The sequence below is a fragment of the Phyllostomus hastatus genome, unplaced genomic scaffold (genome assembly GCF_019186645.2).
Source record: "Phyllostomus hastatus isolate PE091 unplaced genomic scaffold, TTU_PhHast_1.1 phas_contig_283, whole genome shotgun sequence".
Taxonomy (NCBI): domain Eukaryota; kingdom Metazoa; phylum Chordata; class Mammalia; order Chiroptera; family Phyllostomidae; genus Phyllostomus; species Phyllostomus hastatus.
Window position 1 is genome coordinate 17,690,494 of NW_025333833.1, and position 16,905 is coordinate 17,707,398.

Genomic DNA, 16,905 nt, shown 5'->3' on the forward strand with positions numbered 1-16,905 from the left:
CAGAGTTTCTTTAGAGAAACTTTAACTATCGATCACTAAAGATTAAAGAAAGGAAAATCAGGTGCTTGTGAAATGAAACGCAAATCAATGGAAAGCGGAGTCCCACTCATAAAATGCCACCAGGACACGGCTTCTCAGGATGACGCGACTGCACGGAACGTGAGCCTGGACTCCAGAAGCCACGGGACAGAGAGAAGCTCCGCTCCCCAGAGAGCAGTCTTCCCGGAAAACCGCAGAGTGGCAGAATTCGTGAATGGATCCAGGGGTTTGTTCTGTGAGAAAGACAATCAACCTACAACCTAGACAAAATTTTGGTAAATTTTCTAAAACAAGAGAAATGAGATACATGTGGGACTGAAAACATTTTAACAATATAACATACAATTGTATGCTAATACATTTATGCTTCAATAAAATGGAAAAGTATAAATTACTCAAACTGACGTAAGAAAACCTAGCACCGTATTTTTTGGACCATAAGACGCACTTAGGTTTTAGAGGATGAAAATAGGAAAAAAATGTTTGAAGCAAAAAATGTGGTAAAATATTTAATAACATAAATAACATAATATTTCCCCAATATAAATGTAAAGAGAACTCAACAGCAGCATTAACAACCATTATTACTCCCAGATTGGAGGGGGGGTGCATCTATACTCTGAGAAATACGGTATGTCAATTACTCTGAAAGATACTATATATTTTCAGTGAGCCTACTTCCAAAGAAACTCCATATCTGGACAAACTTACAAGTGAATGATATCAAATTTGATGCAGACAGCACATGTATTACTTAAACAGTTCCATAAAATAAAGAAAAAAATGAAAAGCTTCCTAATTCATTATAAAGTTAACAGAATGCTGATATTGAAATCTGAGGATGAAACAAAAAATAAAATGACAGGGTAACCATTATCACTTATTTATAATTATTATTTATAATTATTTATAATTATTATTTGTTAAACTTGGAAACAAGCAGTATACTTAAAAATGCCATGGTCACAGTGGGTTTGTTGTGGGAATCCATATAAACTATATTGGAAATCTATGTAGTCATATCGATACTCTAAAAATAGGTAAAATTTAACATTTATTGCAGATTTTAGAAATTTATGAAAGTGGGGCTAGAAAGATTTCCTAACATGATATTTTTAAAAGCAAAGTTTATTCAACTTTTCACTCACGTTAAAAATGACACAGGAATCCTGCCGTGTCTAGTATGGCTCAGTGGAATGAGTGCCAGCCGGCACATCGAAAGGTTGCCGGTTCAATTCCCAGTCAGGGCACAAGCCTGGGTTGCAGGCTGGGTCCCCAGTTGAGGGCAAGAGAGAAGCAACAGATCAATGTTTTTCTCCCTCTCTTACTTCCTCCCTTCCCACCTCTCTAAAAATAAATAAATAAATAAAATCTTTTTAAAAAAATACAGGAATTTTCATTAAAGTTAGAATTAAAATAAGGATAGCATCCTTTCCCAATTATTATATTGTTCTAGAAGTTCTAGCAAAGCAACAATAGATGAAGTAAAATCACCATTGCTCCTTGTGCGTGATGTTATCTAAATACAAAAACCAGGAGAGTCAAACAACAAATCAGTGGAACATTAACATAATTTAGTAAGCTGTTAGAACACAAAATAAATAAACCAAAATATATATCTTTACTATAGATAAGAAATAATCAGCTAGAAATTATAGAAAATATAATTGGAGCCCTGGCTGGCATAGCTCAGTGGATTGAGCGCAGGCTGCGAACCAGGCATCGCAGGTTCGATTCCCAGTCAGGGCACATGCCTAGGTTGCAGGCCATGACCCCCAGCAACTGCACATTGATGTCTCTCTCTCCCTCTCTCTCTCTCTCTCTCTCTCCTTCCCTTCCCTCTCTAAAAGTAAATAAATAAAATCTTTTTAAAAAAATCTATATATATATAATTGGAAATATCCCAATAATAAAAGGGAAAAAAAGACTTAAGAAACCATCTTACTAGAAATTTTAGCAGGAATTATTATGAAGACAACCATGAACCTTCATTAAGAGAAGTAACAGAAAACCTTGTATAAATAAAGACAAATACCATATTCTTGAAAGGAAAAATACAACATTATAAGAATGTCAATTATTTTCAAATTGATCTCTAGGTTTGTTGTAATTCTAATAACAGCACTAATAAGTTTTCTTTTTGGAATTTCAAATATGCATCTGGAAGAGTAAACCAATAAGAATGGATAAGAAAAGTGTGAAAATAAAGAATAATGGGTGGTAACTTACTTTGCCACATACTGAAGCATTTAATAAAGCAAAAATAATTCCAGTAGTTTAGTACTGATGACAGAACTGGGTGAGAAATCAAAGAAACAAGCAAACAAAAAAGACATCTCCACAAACATACTGGAGTACATGTAAGAATTTAGCACATGCCCTGGCTGGTGTGGCTCAGTGGATTGAGCGCTGGCCTGTGAACCAAAGGGCTGCCAATTGGACTCCCAGTCAGAGCACATGCCTGGGTTGCAGGCCAGGGCCCCCAGTAGGGGGCGCATGAGGCAACCACACATTGATGTTCCCCTCCCTTCCCCTCTGTCTATAAATAAATAAACAAAATATTTTTAAAAAATAATTTAGCACATGATCAAGATTGCATCATAATTCAATATGGAAAGAAAGATTTAATAAACGGTGTTTGGATATCTATTGGGGAAAAATAATATGACTCTTCACCTCGTGTTAAATACCAGATACACATGAGACGGCTTACAGGAGAGAAGCTCAACTTCCTGAAACCTCAACAGGACAGACGACAATATAAGCAGACTCCTTACAAAATAAAGGAGCTAAACATTCAACTCAAGAAGTTGGAATAAAAAGGAACAGAGCAAGCCCAAAGAAAGAATAAGGAAAGAATTAACAAGATAAGGCAGAAATCAATGAGTTAGAGAATAAAAAGAAAACACTGAGAAATTTAACAAAGACAAAAGATGAGTAAGATCTCCGGCACACCTGACCACCGAAAGAGGAACAGGCAGGAGAGATGACCAAGGGAGGAAGGGGGTGAAGGAGAAAATGGAAGTAAACAAAAACGATTTCACAATAAGAAAGAAAAGTCAATTACAGAAGTAACAATTAAAATAAGAGTGTTATGAACCACAATATACTAATGGAAATGAAAACCTACATAAAATGCATAGATCCCTTGAAAACTAAAAAATGTCAAAACAGCTACCAGAAAAAATAGAAAATTTCTATATAAACTGTTAGGTAGTAAATTGAAACAGTAGTTGAAAGACTTCCCCTCGCAGGTGCTTTTCCAGGTCTGCACTGAAGAGAGCCGCACGAAACTGATGGAAACACAAAAGCACCCGGCCCTCTTCTAGGCAGAGGTTGCCTACCGCACAGCCCTCCTAGTGTTAAGTGTGAGCTGGGAGAAAGAAGTGCTTCCACCTCTGCTAAACCGGAAAGCACGAACTGAAAGCCGTAGGTCTGGACTGGCCAGAGTACTGCCCGCAGAGCACGTGAGGGGAGGTCACCAGGCACGGCAGCAGCACCGACCACCCCAAGCATTTCCACATGCCTTTGAGATGCTCAAGGCTTGGTAGAGCTGGGAGGAACAAGGGGTGTTCTGTTCAGTCCCTGCTGGGGATTTACCGAGAGATTCTATGGCCTAGGGCTGTTAAAGTCACTCTGCTGCCCCCAAGGGCCCGACGACCCCGCCACTGCTGATGGGACAGGGCAGTACCCAAGCTCCACACCCAGAGAACACAGCTTCGCAGGCGCCCACCGGCAGCATTTCTCTCAACAAATACGTTGTGAGCTTCTAGCGTGTTCCAGGACCTACATTTGCTCCAGATACAAACGCCCCCAAAAAAAGTTCACAAAAGAGAGTTTTCCCAGTGACCTACCTCCATAACATGGGAAAGGAGCACTTTGTCCTGAATTAGGAAGTAAGAGATGCAGCCAAAACTCAACACTGGACCAGCTAAGCACACACTTTGGCCAGGCAGGGTGACAGGCTTCCACGAGCTGAACTGGCAAAGGCATTAGAAAGAAGACAGGTCTCGGGGGTGGCCAGACACGTTGGCACTGACATTGAAAGGAAAAGCATAAAAGACACAGGAGCTGGAGGCTAGGGAGCAGTCACTAATAAGCCAAACAGCGTGATGGCCTCTGAATCGGCGGAGGTGCAGAAGGGTTTTGTCCTGCCCACCAAAGGATCCCCTCCCACCCCCATCCCCATAGCTACCATGACACAGAAAGAAGTTTTATTCCCATAGGATAACATTTGAAGGTTTATAATTCAATAGTAAAATAGACAAAAGGGCTTCACCTTCCTAAAGCACCTACAACAAGGTACTTTGGGAAATTCAATGATCTATGCATAGCAGGTGGCAGAAGAGAACAAAATATTGAATCTAGAGTTTAAACCCGGCCCCATTACTTATTAGATGTGTGACCTTGAACAACGTACATTTTTCAGTCTCACTGAGGTAAAGTGTAACATCCATGGTGACAGTGAGACTCCAGTGATGGCCACCCACAGTTTCTTCTCCCCCAGACGTTCGTTTTGCTCCAGCCGTAAAGAGGTGTGGTCTTTCCTCCCCTTGAGTCTGGACTGGCCCTGTGGTTTGCTTTAACCAATACATGAGGCAGAAGTGACCCATACAAATTCCCAGGCTGGGCTGTAAGAGACCTGAAACTTCAGCTTTTGTGTGCTTGCAACGCCCCCTCTGTCCTGCTATGAGAAATGTAAGCCATGTGGAGAGCTGCTTGGAGAGAACCATGGCACACCAGCTGACGGCCCCCAGCTGAACTCTCCCCTGACGGCCAGCCGTGTGTGTGAGCCATGGTGGACATTTCAGCCCAGCAGAGCCCCAGATGGTGGCAGCCCCAAGTAACAACACAAGAAGCAGAAGAACTGTCCCGCTGAGTCAAGTCCAGGTTCATTAAAAACAAAGTCTCACCAAACACAAAAATCAATTAGTGAAATCCATCACATCAAGAAGCTAAGAAAGAAAAATCATATGATCATATCAATAGATGCATAAGAACCAGTTGACAAAATCAAACACTCATTTATGATTAAAAATCTCAGCAAATTAGAAATAGAGGGGAACTTCCTCAACTGGATAAAGAACATCCATGAAAACCTACAGCTAACATTATACCTCATAAGGAGAAACTAGACGACTTCTCCCAAAGGTTGGGAAAAAGGAAAGGATGCCCCCCTCACCACTCCTTTTCAATCTCATGCTGCAAGTCCTAGCTAATGCAACGAGACAAGAAAATGATGAAGTGTGCACAGAATGGAAAGGAAGAAATAAAACTGTCTTTGAATGCAGATAACATGGTTATCTATGAAGAAAATCCAAAGAACTGAGGAAAAAAACTCCTGGAACTAATAAGAAATTAGAGCACGGTTGTATGAATCAATTGCTTTCCTATGTCTCAGCAATGGTCAAGTGGAATTTGAAATTAAAAACAGTAACATTTACATTAGCAGCCCCCCAAATGAAATACTTAGATATAAATCTAAGTAATATGTACAAGTTATAGGTGAGAAAAACTAGAAACCTCTGATGAAAGAAATCAAAGAACTATCATTAAGATGTCAGTTCTCCCTATAGATTCACGGATCTACAGATTCAGTGCAATCCCAATCGAAATCTCAGCAAGGTATCTTGTGGATATCAACAGATGTTAAAGTTTATATGAAAAGGCAAAAAATCCAGAATAGCCAATGCAATGCTGAAGGAGAAAAACAAAGCCAGCAGACTAACCCCACCCAACTTCGAGACTTCATATAAAGCCTCAGTACTCCAGAGAGTGTGGTACTGGTGAAAAAAAAATGAAAAACAGATCCATGGGACATGGCAGAGGTCCCAGAAATAGACCCACATAAATGCAATCAACTAATCTTTGACAAAGGAGCAAAGGCAATACAATAGAGTTCAACAGTCTTTTCAACAAATGGTGCTGGAACAACTGGACATCCACAGGCCAGAAAATGAATCTGGACACAAACTTTACAACCTTCACAAAATCAACTCAAATGGATATCATAGACCTAAATATAAAATGCAACACTACACACCTCCTAGAAGACAACATAGGAGAGACTCTAGGTAAACGTGGCTGCAGCACCAAAGGCTCAATCCATGAAAAAAAATGATAACTTGGATTTATTAAAATTTAAAATTTCTGCTTTGTAAACGACACTGTCAAGAGAATGAGAAGACAAGCCACAGTCTGGAGGAAGATGTTTGCTAAAGACATATCTGACAAAGGACTATTGTCCAAAATACGCAAAAAACCATTAAAACTCCAGCATAACAAAACGAACAACCCGATTACAAAATGGCCAAAAATCTGAACAAACACCTCGTCAAAGAAGATACATTTATGGAAAATAAGCCCGTGAAAAGCTGTTCCACATCGTATGTCATCAGGGAAACGCCACTTAGAACAACAGGCTACCACCGCACGCCCAGGAGAGCGGCCGAAATCCAGAGCACTGACGACACCAGTGCTGACGAGGACGGGGGGCAACGGGAACTCATTCGTTGCTGCCGGGAATGCAAAACGGTGTGGACGATAGAGCCACTTCGGAAGGCAGTTTGGCGGTTTCCTGTAAAACTAAACATACTGCCACCTCACCACCCAGCCATCGCTCCTTACCTCTGGAGGCTTTGTAGACTTCGTAGAAAGAGTAGAAGTGGAAGCCTAGTGACGCGAGCACGTAAAAAGACAGTTCCCACGGAGGCAGCATTGCTTCTCGTGACAAGTGGTCCCGATGCCCAGGGTGAGAGTCTCTGGACAGAGAAAGAGAAGTAAAAACATTAGGCCATGGACATGACACTAGAGAACAGCACACTGTCACCAGTCAGTTCCCTGGCTCTCCCAGGGACCCGTCACTATTCGAGGTGATACAGACACAACCCCACAACCCCGGTGAGACCTCCTCCTGCCAGTTACCTTACACACACACATGCACGTGCACACACACGCACACAACCTGCTGCTCCGGTGCACAGGTCTCTCCCTCTGAGCTCCTACAGCCCCATCCTCCCCCCATCACACTGTGCACCAGACAGCTCTGTCCTCACTGTCCGACACACCTGTCTGCCCCCAGCGAGTGGGCGGGCCTTCAGGGGCGGGGACCGTGGTCTCTGGGTCCCCAGCACCTAGCACAGGGTGTGTGATGTAGCGGAGAGAGACTACGGGTAGCTCCATGAATAAAAATGACTTCAAAAGCCTGAACTAAAGAAAAGTAAAACTCATCTCCAACCTCTTGCAAGTCATGAGCATTAGCCTCCTCGTTCTCTGTCAAACGTCACCCCGCAGTCGCTCACGACACTGCATTAATGAAACCGCTGCGTCCTCCGTGCTGTGTGCACCACCAGGGAAGCTCACGACACAACCCAGGCAGCGGCGGCAAACACTGCTAGCTGCCTGCCCTGCGGCGGTCACCCTCCCTTCTTACAAAGTAACGGAGCTTTTATCCGGCCACAAAGATGCTGAGCTCAACTCCGTATTGCAGCCAGGCGTGGACATTTGAACCGTTCCAGCCACGAGGCTGTGGTCATCTCCTTCCTGCTGGGTGGGACTGGAACAGCCACCCTGGACCAAGAGGCAAAGGCATGTGGGAAAACAAGGTAGGGACGCCTGAGTTCCTGACTCCACGTACCACCCCACCTCCAGAACCCCCCAGATCACTTAAAACTGGGCCATCATGTGAAAGAGAAATGCTATTCTAGAGCTCTCTGTTACCGCGGCCATGTGTACCTTCAAGTCAGAGGGCCGGTGATGGTCAATTAGGTCTAAAATTCTGCCAATTAAACAGTCAGTTCCCCAGCAACAAAGAGCCGGCCTTTTGCAGGCCTCCCTCTTCCCTCAAACCTCCCCCACATGTCTCACCGTGGATGCCAAGTTAACTCAAGGGCAAATCTGAAGCCCTGAGCGAGCACTTCTACTAAGTGTCAGTGATGCCAAACCAGAACTCACACATTATCTCGTTTTATTTTCACAACCGCCTAGTGAAGTATGTGGAGCAAGGGAGACAGGCATCGGACAGACGGCGAATGTGAAACAGGCGAGGCCACACAGTCAGAAGCAGCTGATCCAGAGCTCAGCTCCGGGTCCTGGGCCCACCAGGCCCCCACCCGTGCCCTGGGCCAGGGCCTTCCATGAGATTCTCGTCCTCAGAGCCTGGCCCAGAGTCTGCCGCACACAAACCCCTTTCCTCGGGCTGAAGGGAGGCAGGCCAGGCACGGCTGTCAGCTTGGGCTTTCGTCAAGTGTGAGCTCAGAAGTCGGGGGTCCTCCCACCGGAGCTCCGGAAGTCAGTTCAGGCTGGGTTTCCTCTGCACCCTGAGACCCAGCAGCAGACGCCCCGCCTCCAACCACGAGCGCTCCAGTTCCTCGCGCTTCGGCAGCCCCTTCGCAGGTCCGCGCGCGCTGTTTGCCAGAACCACTTTCAGCTCCATACGTTTCTAGTCATGTTATTTCAAATCCCCGGCCTCTCTTAGCATATCTTAAATTTTCTTTCTGGAACTTTATAGAAATATGGTAGCCTTCCTAAGCTAAGATCCCAGAGGGATATTAACTTAGCCTCTGGGTTTTACAATGTCTCACCTTTCAAAGAAGGCCACTATGATACTAGATGACATCCTCACTTCGTTAAGAATCTGTGATTAATAAAGGGCTGAGACTGCCACTGAAATGTGAACACAAATCATCTTGGAGACCATAGGGAAGTTCTAGAAACCATGTTCTTTAGACGCTTTTCAAGGACACTCTGTTCCAGACACTCCACTCCTCTGCATCAATGAGTGCACTGTCAGGGACCTAGAAAACCCAGGGAGACGACATTTCCCCGTTTGCCACAGCTCTTGGCTGTGTTTGCATGCTCCCTGCAGACCAGGTGGGGACTTCTGACCTCCAGAGCCGAGAGACAGTTTGCGCTGTTGTAGCCCACGACGTCTGTGGTCATGTGTTAGGAAGCCATAGGAAACTACGGGGCCATTCCTGCCTGGTGGGAGGAAAGCCCCTAACTGAAAGGATTTATATAAAACAGTAGACTATTTTAATCCCATTGTTATAAAGTCAAACTGCAAGAAAATTAAATCTGTAAACAAAATTTTGTATTCAGTCCTCACCTTAGCGTTTTATTTGTGGTTTTTACCTCACACCGATAGTAATCTTAACATCAAACACAACTCTAAGCCTTATTATATGAACTGCCCTTCCGCCAGGCGTCTGCTGTCAGAGACTGGCAATGAGGAATGAGTTTCACAAATCCCTGACTCAGAAAAGCTACCGACGCGATATTGTATTCTTTCCCCTGCAAATTCTCTACTTATTTTCAACCTTTTTTAATCACCAAGAGTGGTGCCCATCATATCCGACACTCCCCAGATTAGGGGCCTCTGAATGAACCAAATACTTTATAATATTTTAAGTAAAGTTTGTATTAAAATATACTTAAAGGAAAAAATGTAAGATTTTCCAACAGCAGACTCACTTCAGTCATTACCATTCCGATTAAAAGAAATGATGACAAGCCTCAGGAGCTCCTTCTGTCCGTGGCTTTAAGTCCTGACCACTAGCCCGGTATCTGCCACCCTCGTTTATTTAATTTTGCTCACTTTTTAACTTCACATAAATGGATCACATGGAACTTCCTCCACGGTGTCTGCCTTCCTTTCGTTTAGCTTTGTGTTTGAGGTTCAGCCACGTCGTGTGGGAGGCAATGATTTGTTCGCTGTCTTGACTATGGAGTATTCCGTTGTACAAACACCTTACTTCTCTACCCATTTGACCACTGATGAGCGTGTGGGTTGTGCCAACTTGGGGCCATTCTGAACAACGCTGCTCCGCATGGTCTTTGACGTGACTGAGTGCCCGTATATATATATGCCTCACTGTTGAGTGTTCACCTAAGAACGGAGTAGCTAGGTCACAGATGTGTATGTCCAGCTTCACAGCAAGTGCTGGCACAGACAACTTCCAACACAGTCACACGAAATTTCATGGCCATCAGCAATGAGCGTTCCAGTCTGCCCATAACCTAATCAGCACTCAGCATTGACAGTCTCTGTAATTTTAGCCACCCTGGTGAGTAGGTAGTGATATCCCACTGCAGTTTTAATGTGCATTTCTCCAATTGCTAATGAGGTTGACCACGTTTTCATATGTTTCTTAGGAATCTGGAGATCCTCTTTTATGAAGTGACTTGCCATTTCATGTAAAAGTTGTCTCTACATTCGGGGCATGAGTTCTTAATTGAATGTATCTATTACATTCAGTAGCTTGCCTTTCCTCTCTTTATAGAATCTTTAGATAAACAGAAGTTCTGACCCAAGCTTCCCTTGATAATTAATGCTTTTTGTGTCCCATTTAACAAATCTTTGACTATACCTCAGTCATAAAGATATTTTACTTTGCTCTCTTCCAGAAGCTTTATTGTTTTAGCTCTCACTTTTAGCTGTATGACCTATCTTTTTTTAATTGATTTTTTTAAAGGAAGAGAGATTTATTGTTCCATTTATTTATGCATTTATTGGTTAATTCTCTTGTTGCAATGTAGACAGTGGATTTTAATGTGACAGATTATGAAAAGTTCATAGATACAATTTCAAATTTCACATAGCAATTCATTGGTTGATTCTTATATGTGCCCTGGCCGGGATCAAACCTGCAACCTTGGTGCATCGGACGGCGCTCTAAGCAGCTGAGCTACCCATCCAGGGCTGTGTGGTGTATCCTGATTAATTTTGGTACATGGGATGAGGTACAGGATCAAGATTCATTTTGTCCATGTAGATATATCCAATTGGCCCAGCATTGTTTACTGGAGCAGGCTGTCCCTTCTTGCACTGCACTGCAGGTCACCTGTCATCTGTGTGAGCCTGTTTATGGACTCTCCACCAGCTCTATCGTCTGTCTAGCAGTGTGCCAATGCCGTCCTTACATACTACATACTGGTCTCGTAGCTTAAGTCATTCAACTTCGCTCTTTTCCTTAGATTGTCTGTAATTTCCACATACATTTTAAAATTAGCTCCTCGATGCCTATTTTTGAAAAACGATCTGCTGGGATTTTTATTGGGATTGAACGGAATCGATAGATGTATTTGTGGGGAATGACATACCCTCTATGGTTTTAAGTTTTTAAATCCTCTCAGTATTTTGGCTTGCAAGGAATTTTTATCATGAACGGGCGCTGAGTTTTATTAAATGACTTTTCTCCTTTATCCTGTGCATGTGGTTAAAGAACACTTATGGGTTTTCTCATGTTAGTTTACATTTCTGGAATACGTCCCACTTGGTCATGGTTTAGTGTCCTTTCTACAGATTGCTAGATTTTATTTAGCAATACATCATTTTCAGACTTTTGCATCTTTTTTGTGAGAGTTTGGCCTATTATTTTCTTGGAATGTCCTTATCAGGCTTCAGTAACAAGGTTACGCTGGCCTCATAAAAGCAGCCAGGGAACGTTCCTTTTTTATCTCTTTCATTTAATGTAATCTTCCACTAGCAGAGCCATCTGGGCCTGGAAAGTGTGCTACAGAAAGGTTTTTCACTACAAATTTAATTTCTTGAATAGACAGAACTATTCAGATTCCCTAGTTCTTATGTCTTAGATAAGGCATTTCATTCAAAAAGCTTGTCCATTTTATATGAATTTTCAAATGTATTACCATAAAATTATTCAGAATAACATCTTAAGATCTCTTTTCCAAGTGCCTGTGGGATGAGTATGGCAACTTTTTCTTCCCTGGCACTGGTACCACCATACGCCATTAAGGTTTATTTCCTTTCAGAAACAAAAACAAAAACGCCAGTCATGCACTGTATGGCACCCACCCACTATCACACGGATGGGTACTCTCCAGCAGAATTACCCACAGAAGGAGCAGGGCGTCCAGAGAATGTAAAGAATCCAGCAATTCCCTCTCAGCAGCTCTTACCACCATCAACAACTGTGAACTTGAGCTCAGACTGAAGGAGAAGGAATCAGCTATGCATAACGGTCTAGGGTGGCCAGCAAGGACTATGTAACCTAGGATACCCTTCAAGGTGTTCACAGGGAGAATTCAGGGGGCCATGCACTTAATTTTTTTCTCACACATTTTTATTTTCATGAACCTCTACCAGGGGTGTCCAGCCTTTTGGCATCTTTGGGCCACATTGGAAGAAGAAGAGTTGTCTTCGGCCACACATTAAATACACAAACACCAATGAAAACTGATGAGCTAGAAAAATGGTTTTAAGTAAATTTACAATTTTGTGTTGGGCTGCATTCACAGCCATCCTGGGCTGCATGTGGCCCATGGGCTGCAGCTTGGAGACCCCTGCCACTGAAATTCAGGACTTCATTTGGTTATAAGTATGGACAACAAGTGATACCAGTAAGAGCAATTCTGGTCACACTGCCACCAAGAAGAGTCACAGACATTTTCCTACCCCAGTGCAGCTGTTGCAATATCACAAAATATCATTTACATGGGCCTCACTACTCTGAAAGTAGGAGTTATTTCATACGGCACTGATTTCTGTTACTTAATGCATTAATTAAAAAACATAAAATACTCAATTATAAATTTGATTTCTTCACATGATTTTTGATAACTTTGTTTCAGTATCATTTTTAACCCTATGGACATTGTTAATGCCTTTTAAAAACTGGCTTCCCCATACTCCAAAGAGGTCAATGGCACCAAAAAAGGCAGAGAAACCCTACAAGGTATTAATGACTTCATCCAAGCCAGGGAATTCCATGCAACAGCTCGGGGCACATCCCTGTGGCCCTGTGCTGGAAGCAGGAGACACACGGGTGAGTGAGGCCCACCCTGGCAAGTTCCACATGTTAACCTGGAGAGTCCCCACCAACATCTAGCCACCCACAAAAATGACTGCTCTCATCAGAGACTTGGCCTTCACCCTAAGTTAGTCTATATAACTTTCTTCCCAAACAGGGAGCAAAGTAAACAGTAGATACAGCACAGGCTTTAATTCAAAAATTGGAGTCCTCCCAGCATTTACTAGTTTGTGCATTTGGCATCTCTAAGTGTTTATTCTTCTGTAAAAACGGACCACACTACCTATCCTTCCACTTTAGAAATAAATTCATTATTTCTAAATCTTCCAGGTACCAGAAGGTTCAGAAATAATGAATCTAAAGCATCTGATAAGCACGTCGTCCCTGTTAATACTAGTTGAATCTTTCAGGTCAGGACTGACTGTCCTTACCCAACATTTAATCACAGGTAGGGATGGCCACAGAGATAGGAGGGAGGAAAGGTGGAACATAAAGAAAGGAAGGGGGAAAATAGTATTTATTCTTCAAGTTCCAGTATAAAAAGCATCACCTGCTCCGTGAAGCCTTCCCTCTGGGTTCCTTGTGTTCCCACACCACTTATCACATAGAAGTAAACCCCTAGTTCTGCGAGTGAATGAATAATACAAAACAGAAAGTAAACATTGAGTCTCACCCTCTTCTAATGCAAGCCAGCGAGGGTGCCAACCCACTAGTCTGACTGCCCTGACCAAAGATCCATGAAGCAAGGAAACAGCGCGTTCCTTAAAACCAGTGCCACCCCAGTACCCCTCTCGCCCGCCTTGGTACGGCTTTGGTAGGGATTGCGGGGAGGAGGGCCTTTCCTCATAAAGGCCAATGCCATCTACCTAAAGGCGAGATTTAGAAGAAAAGAGGGATACTAAGAATAGAAGGCAAAAAAACATCTCTAACTTTGGAGGTCACTCGAGTCGCAGCAGTCGGGCTGAGGCACTTTTAATGCTGCGAAGGGGACCAGCTCCCGCAATTCCCCGCAAGGAGACGAAAAACGCGGGACGCAGCCAAGGGGAGGAGACACTGGCAGGGGCGTGCGTGGACGCTGACCAGCCGCGGCCTGGGCCCTGCACACGGTCACGGTCCCCGGTGCCTTTGTCTCCACTGCAGGACCAGACGCTTCCCCTGTCCCTTCCTCGGGAGCGCACGCAGGGGCCGGGATAGGAAACGGAAAGCGTCTTGTGCATTTTTTTTTTTCAACCAAAGCAACAACAACAAAAAAGTCACCTAAAACGTCCCCGGGACCCGCTGCGGTCACCAGCTACCCACCTCCGGGCTGTCCCGGGCGGCGGCGGCGTTCTCGCGCGCCCCGAGTTCCCAACACCCCTCTCCGCACTTCCGAGTCAGGCTGCAGCGGCGGGCCTGCCCGGGAAGCCGCCCTCTTTTCGGCGCGGCCGTTGGAGCAGCTGCTCCGCGCGTGCTCGGAGCGCGTCCCCGCGTCGTGCCCGCGCGCCTCCTGCTCCGGGTCTCCCGGATTGCCCTCCCGCGACGCTCCGGGATTGCTGCTAACCGGCCCGCGCTACCGGCTGGGATTCGCCAGAGGGCGGCCCACCGTCGTCCGTCGGGTCCCCAAAGCCTCGCTCGCACCGGAGCTCTGGGCTCCGGGTCCTGCGCGGAGCCGCGCGTGGACCTCTCCCCAACCAGTTTGTTAATTGCAGGCTGGGACTGCACTGCGGTTGGGAGTGGAAGTCACCTGAAACTCGAAGTGAACGCTAAATCTCACCCCAGTTGTCCCCACGTCCACGTACGTTTTGTAGGCAAAAGGAAGTAGCTTGGTGGAATGAAAACCAGCCCTGGGTGCTCCCCGAGCTGGCTGTGTGAATTTAGCCTCTGTGAGCCTCCCTGTCCTCAGTAGAGCAGAAATAAGCTCCCCTGCTTTCCTTGCGAATCAGAAAGAAGAGCGAACAAAATGCACTGGAACTGTAAACAACTTACAAAGATTATCCCCACCGCAAAATGTATACCAGTGATTTCGAATGGGCTGTATTAGAGTGGAGGTCTGAAGCTGCCTCGATGGGATGTAATTGGGAAAGTGACTTCATGCCAAGCGTTGTCAGAGGCCTCGGACACCACACCTGCCCAAGTTCCATAGATTTACAGGAGCAGGGAAATCGTCTGGCTTCTAGGTAAAACCACAGGCATCTGGATCTCTACTCAGACTCTCCAGAGGAAGGGTGTCTCAAGTGACCTGCCTAATTAGCAGGTCAATGTCAGAACTGCCGTAGGCAGTAGGAAAACACAGAGGCTGTGCTCTAAATTTAATCTAGCATTCATTGAAATAGTCCAGGAGACTCTTTTGGTGGTTGCAAATTTCTCTGGGAAACCAGACTATAAACTCTCTAAGAAATGGAACTTCATCTTCTCTTTTATTTCCTGGGTTTCCACCCCCAACACCTATTACAGGATGATACTCAGGAAGCAGATGTTAATAAACTAGCCCCAAGTAGGGATGCTAGATTTAGCAAATTAAAATACCAGATGTCCAAGTAAAATTGAATTTCAGATGAACAACGAATAGGCCTAACTATAGAATACATCAGAGAGCTGACTATATATACTACATTGTCAATGCATTCACCCACTGATGGACACTTGGCTTTCATCTACCTTGTGGCTTTATGAATAATGCCACCATGAAACTGGGTATACAAATATCTCTTTGAGACTCTGCTTCCAGTTCCTCAGGGTGTGTACAGAGAGGTAGAATTGCTAGAAGATCATATAGTAATTCAATTGTTTAACTTTTGAGGAACCACTATACCGTTTTCCACAGCAGCTGCACCATTTTAAATTCCCATCAGCAGTGCACAAGGATTCCATTTTGCCCACCTCCTTACCTAGCTTGTTATTTTAAGTTTTATTTATCTTTTGATGGCAGCTATCCTAATAGGTGTGAGTTGATATCGGATTGTGGTTTTGATTTGCATTTGTCTAACAATTAGTGATGTTGACCATCTTTTCATGTGCTTATTGACCATTTTCATGTCTTCTTTGGAGAAATGTCTATTCAAATCCTTTGCCCATTCTTAAATCTGCTTGTTTGTCTTTTAGCTGTTGAGTTATAGGAGCTCTTTATGTATTCTGGATATTAACCCCTTATCAGATATATGGTTCAAAAATATTTTCCCCTTGCTTGATTGCCCTTTCACCCTTTTCATTTTGATATCCTTTGATGCACAGTTTTTTATTTTGATGAAGTCTAATTAATCTGTTTTTCCTCTTTTTCACTTTCATTGTGGTGTCATATCCAAGAAATCATTGCCAACTCCAAATGTCATGGAGATTTTCCCCTATACTTACCTCTAAGAGCTTTATAGTTTTAGGTGTTTGATGCATTTTGAGTTGATTTTATATATGGTGTAAGGCAAGGGTCCAAATTCTTTATTTTTGCATGTGGATACCCAGTTTTTCCAAAACCATTTGTTGAAAAGTACAGACATTTTAAAAGGCCAGGATTTGGAGTAGAACTAATTAATGGTGGGAGACTCAGTCACTCTTGGAAGTGAGCGATACAGTATTTGGGGGAAACCAATGTCAGAGTCTAAGCGCCAGAAGATAAGTTGGAGGTTTCTCCTGGTGGGATGGAAAGAAGCGGGGAGGATTCCCCTTGCCCCGCTCCTGTGCTTCAGGCACAGGCAGGAATGTCTGGCCTTCAAAGATCTGTGCCTGTCTCAGCACAGAACTGTCAGTCTCTGGGACTCCCTGACTCGGACCCAGGGCGCAGCCCCAGAGCCACAGGTAGCCAGAGCTGCCTTGCCTCGGAAGGCTTCTGTTCTGACCCTCTAAGTAAAACCAGAGAGAATCCTCTGCGGAGTGGAGGAGCAAACCAAGGCTAGAGTAAATTGAGCAAAAGTGATGATCACTGAGGTTTAAGAAAGTGTCTTGGTTTTGAATTTCTTTAAAAGCAAAAAATGAAAATTAGTATGTGAACATGGGTACTTAATGGTCAGTTACTATTTATACCAGTATGTTAATTCTAAGTCATTAATCAGGCACTTGCCCTGGGCATGTTTTTCTCTCTGGCCCTCTCTGTTCGCGCGGCCTGAGTATCCCGGCGGGGCCTCCT

General features: G+C 44.1%; 1 protein-coding gene across 3 annotated transcripts in view; it reads right to left on the reverse strand.

The window, feature by feature from the left end:
* The window catches only part of HHAT (hedgehog acyltransferase), a 230,201-nt gene extending 215,949 nt beyond the window's left edge, over positions 1 to 14,252 (reverse strand). The window contains exons 1-2 of one of the 3 annotated variants that reach the window (XM_045838575.1): positions 14,067 to 14,252; positions 6,667 to 6,800 (exon numbers count right to left, since the gene is read on the reverse strand). In XM_045838575.1, coding sequence (XP_045694531.1) covers positions 6,667 to 6,757 — 91 coding nt within the window. In that variant the 5' untranslated portion in view covers positions 6,758 to 6,800; positions 14,067 to 14,252. Of the gene's footprint in view, positions 1 to 6,666; positions 6,801 to 7,471; positions 7,503 to 14,066 lie in introns of those variants that run through there. The other 2 variants (XM_045838573.1, XM_045838576.1) reach the window with 2 other exon arrangements.
* Positions 14,253 to 16,905: the final 2,653 nt, after the last annotated feature.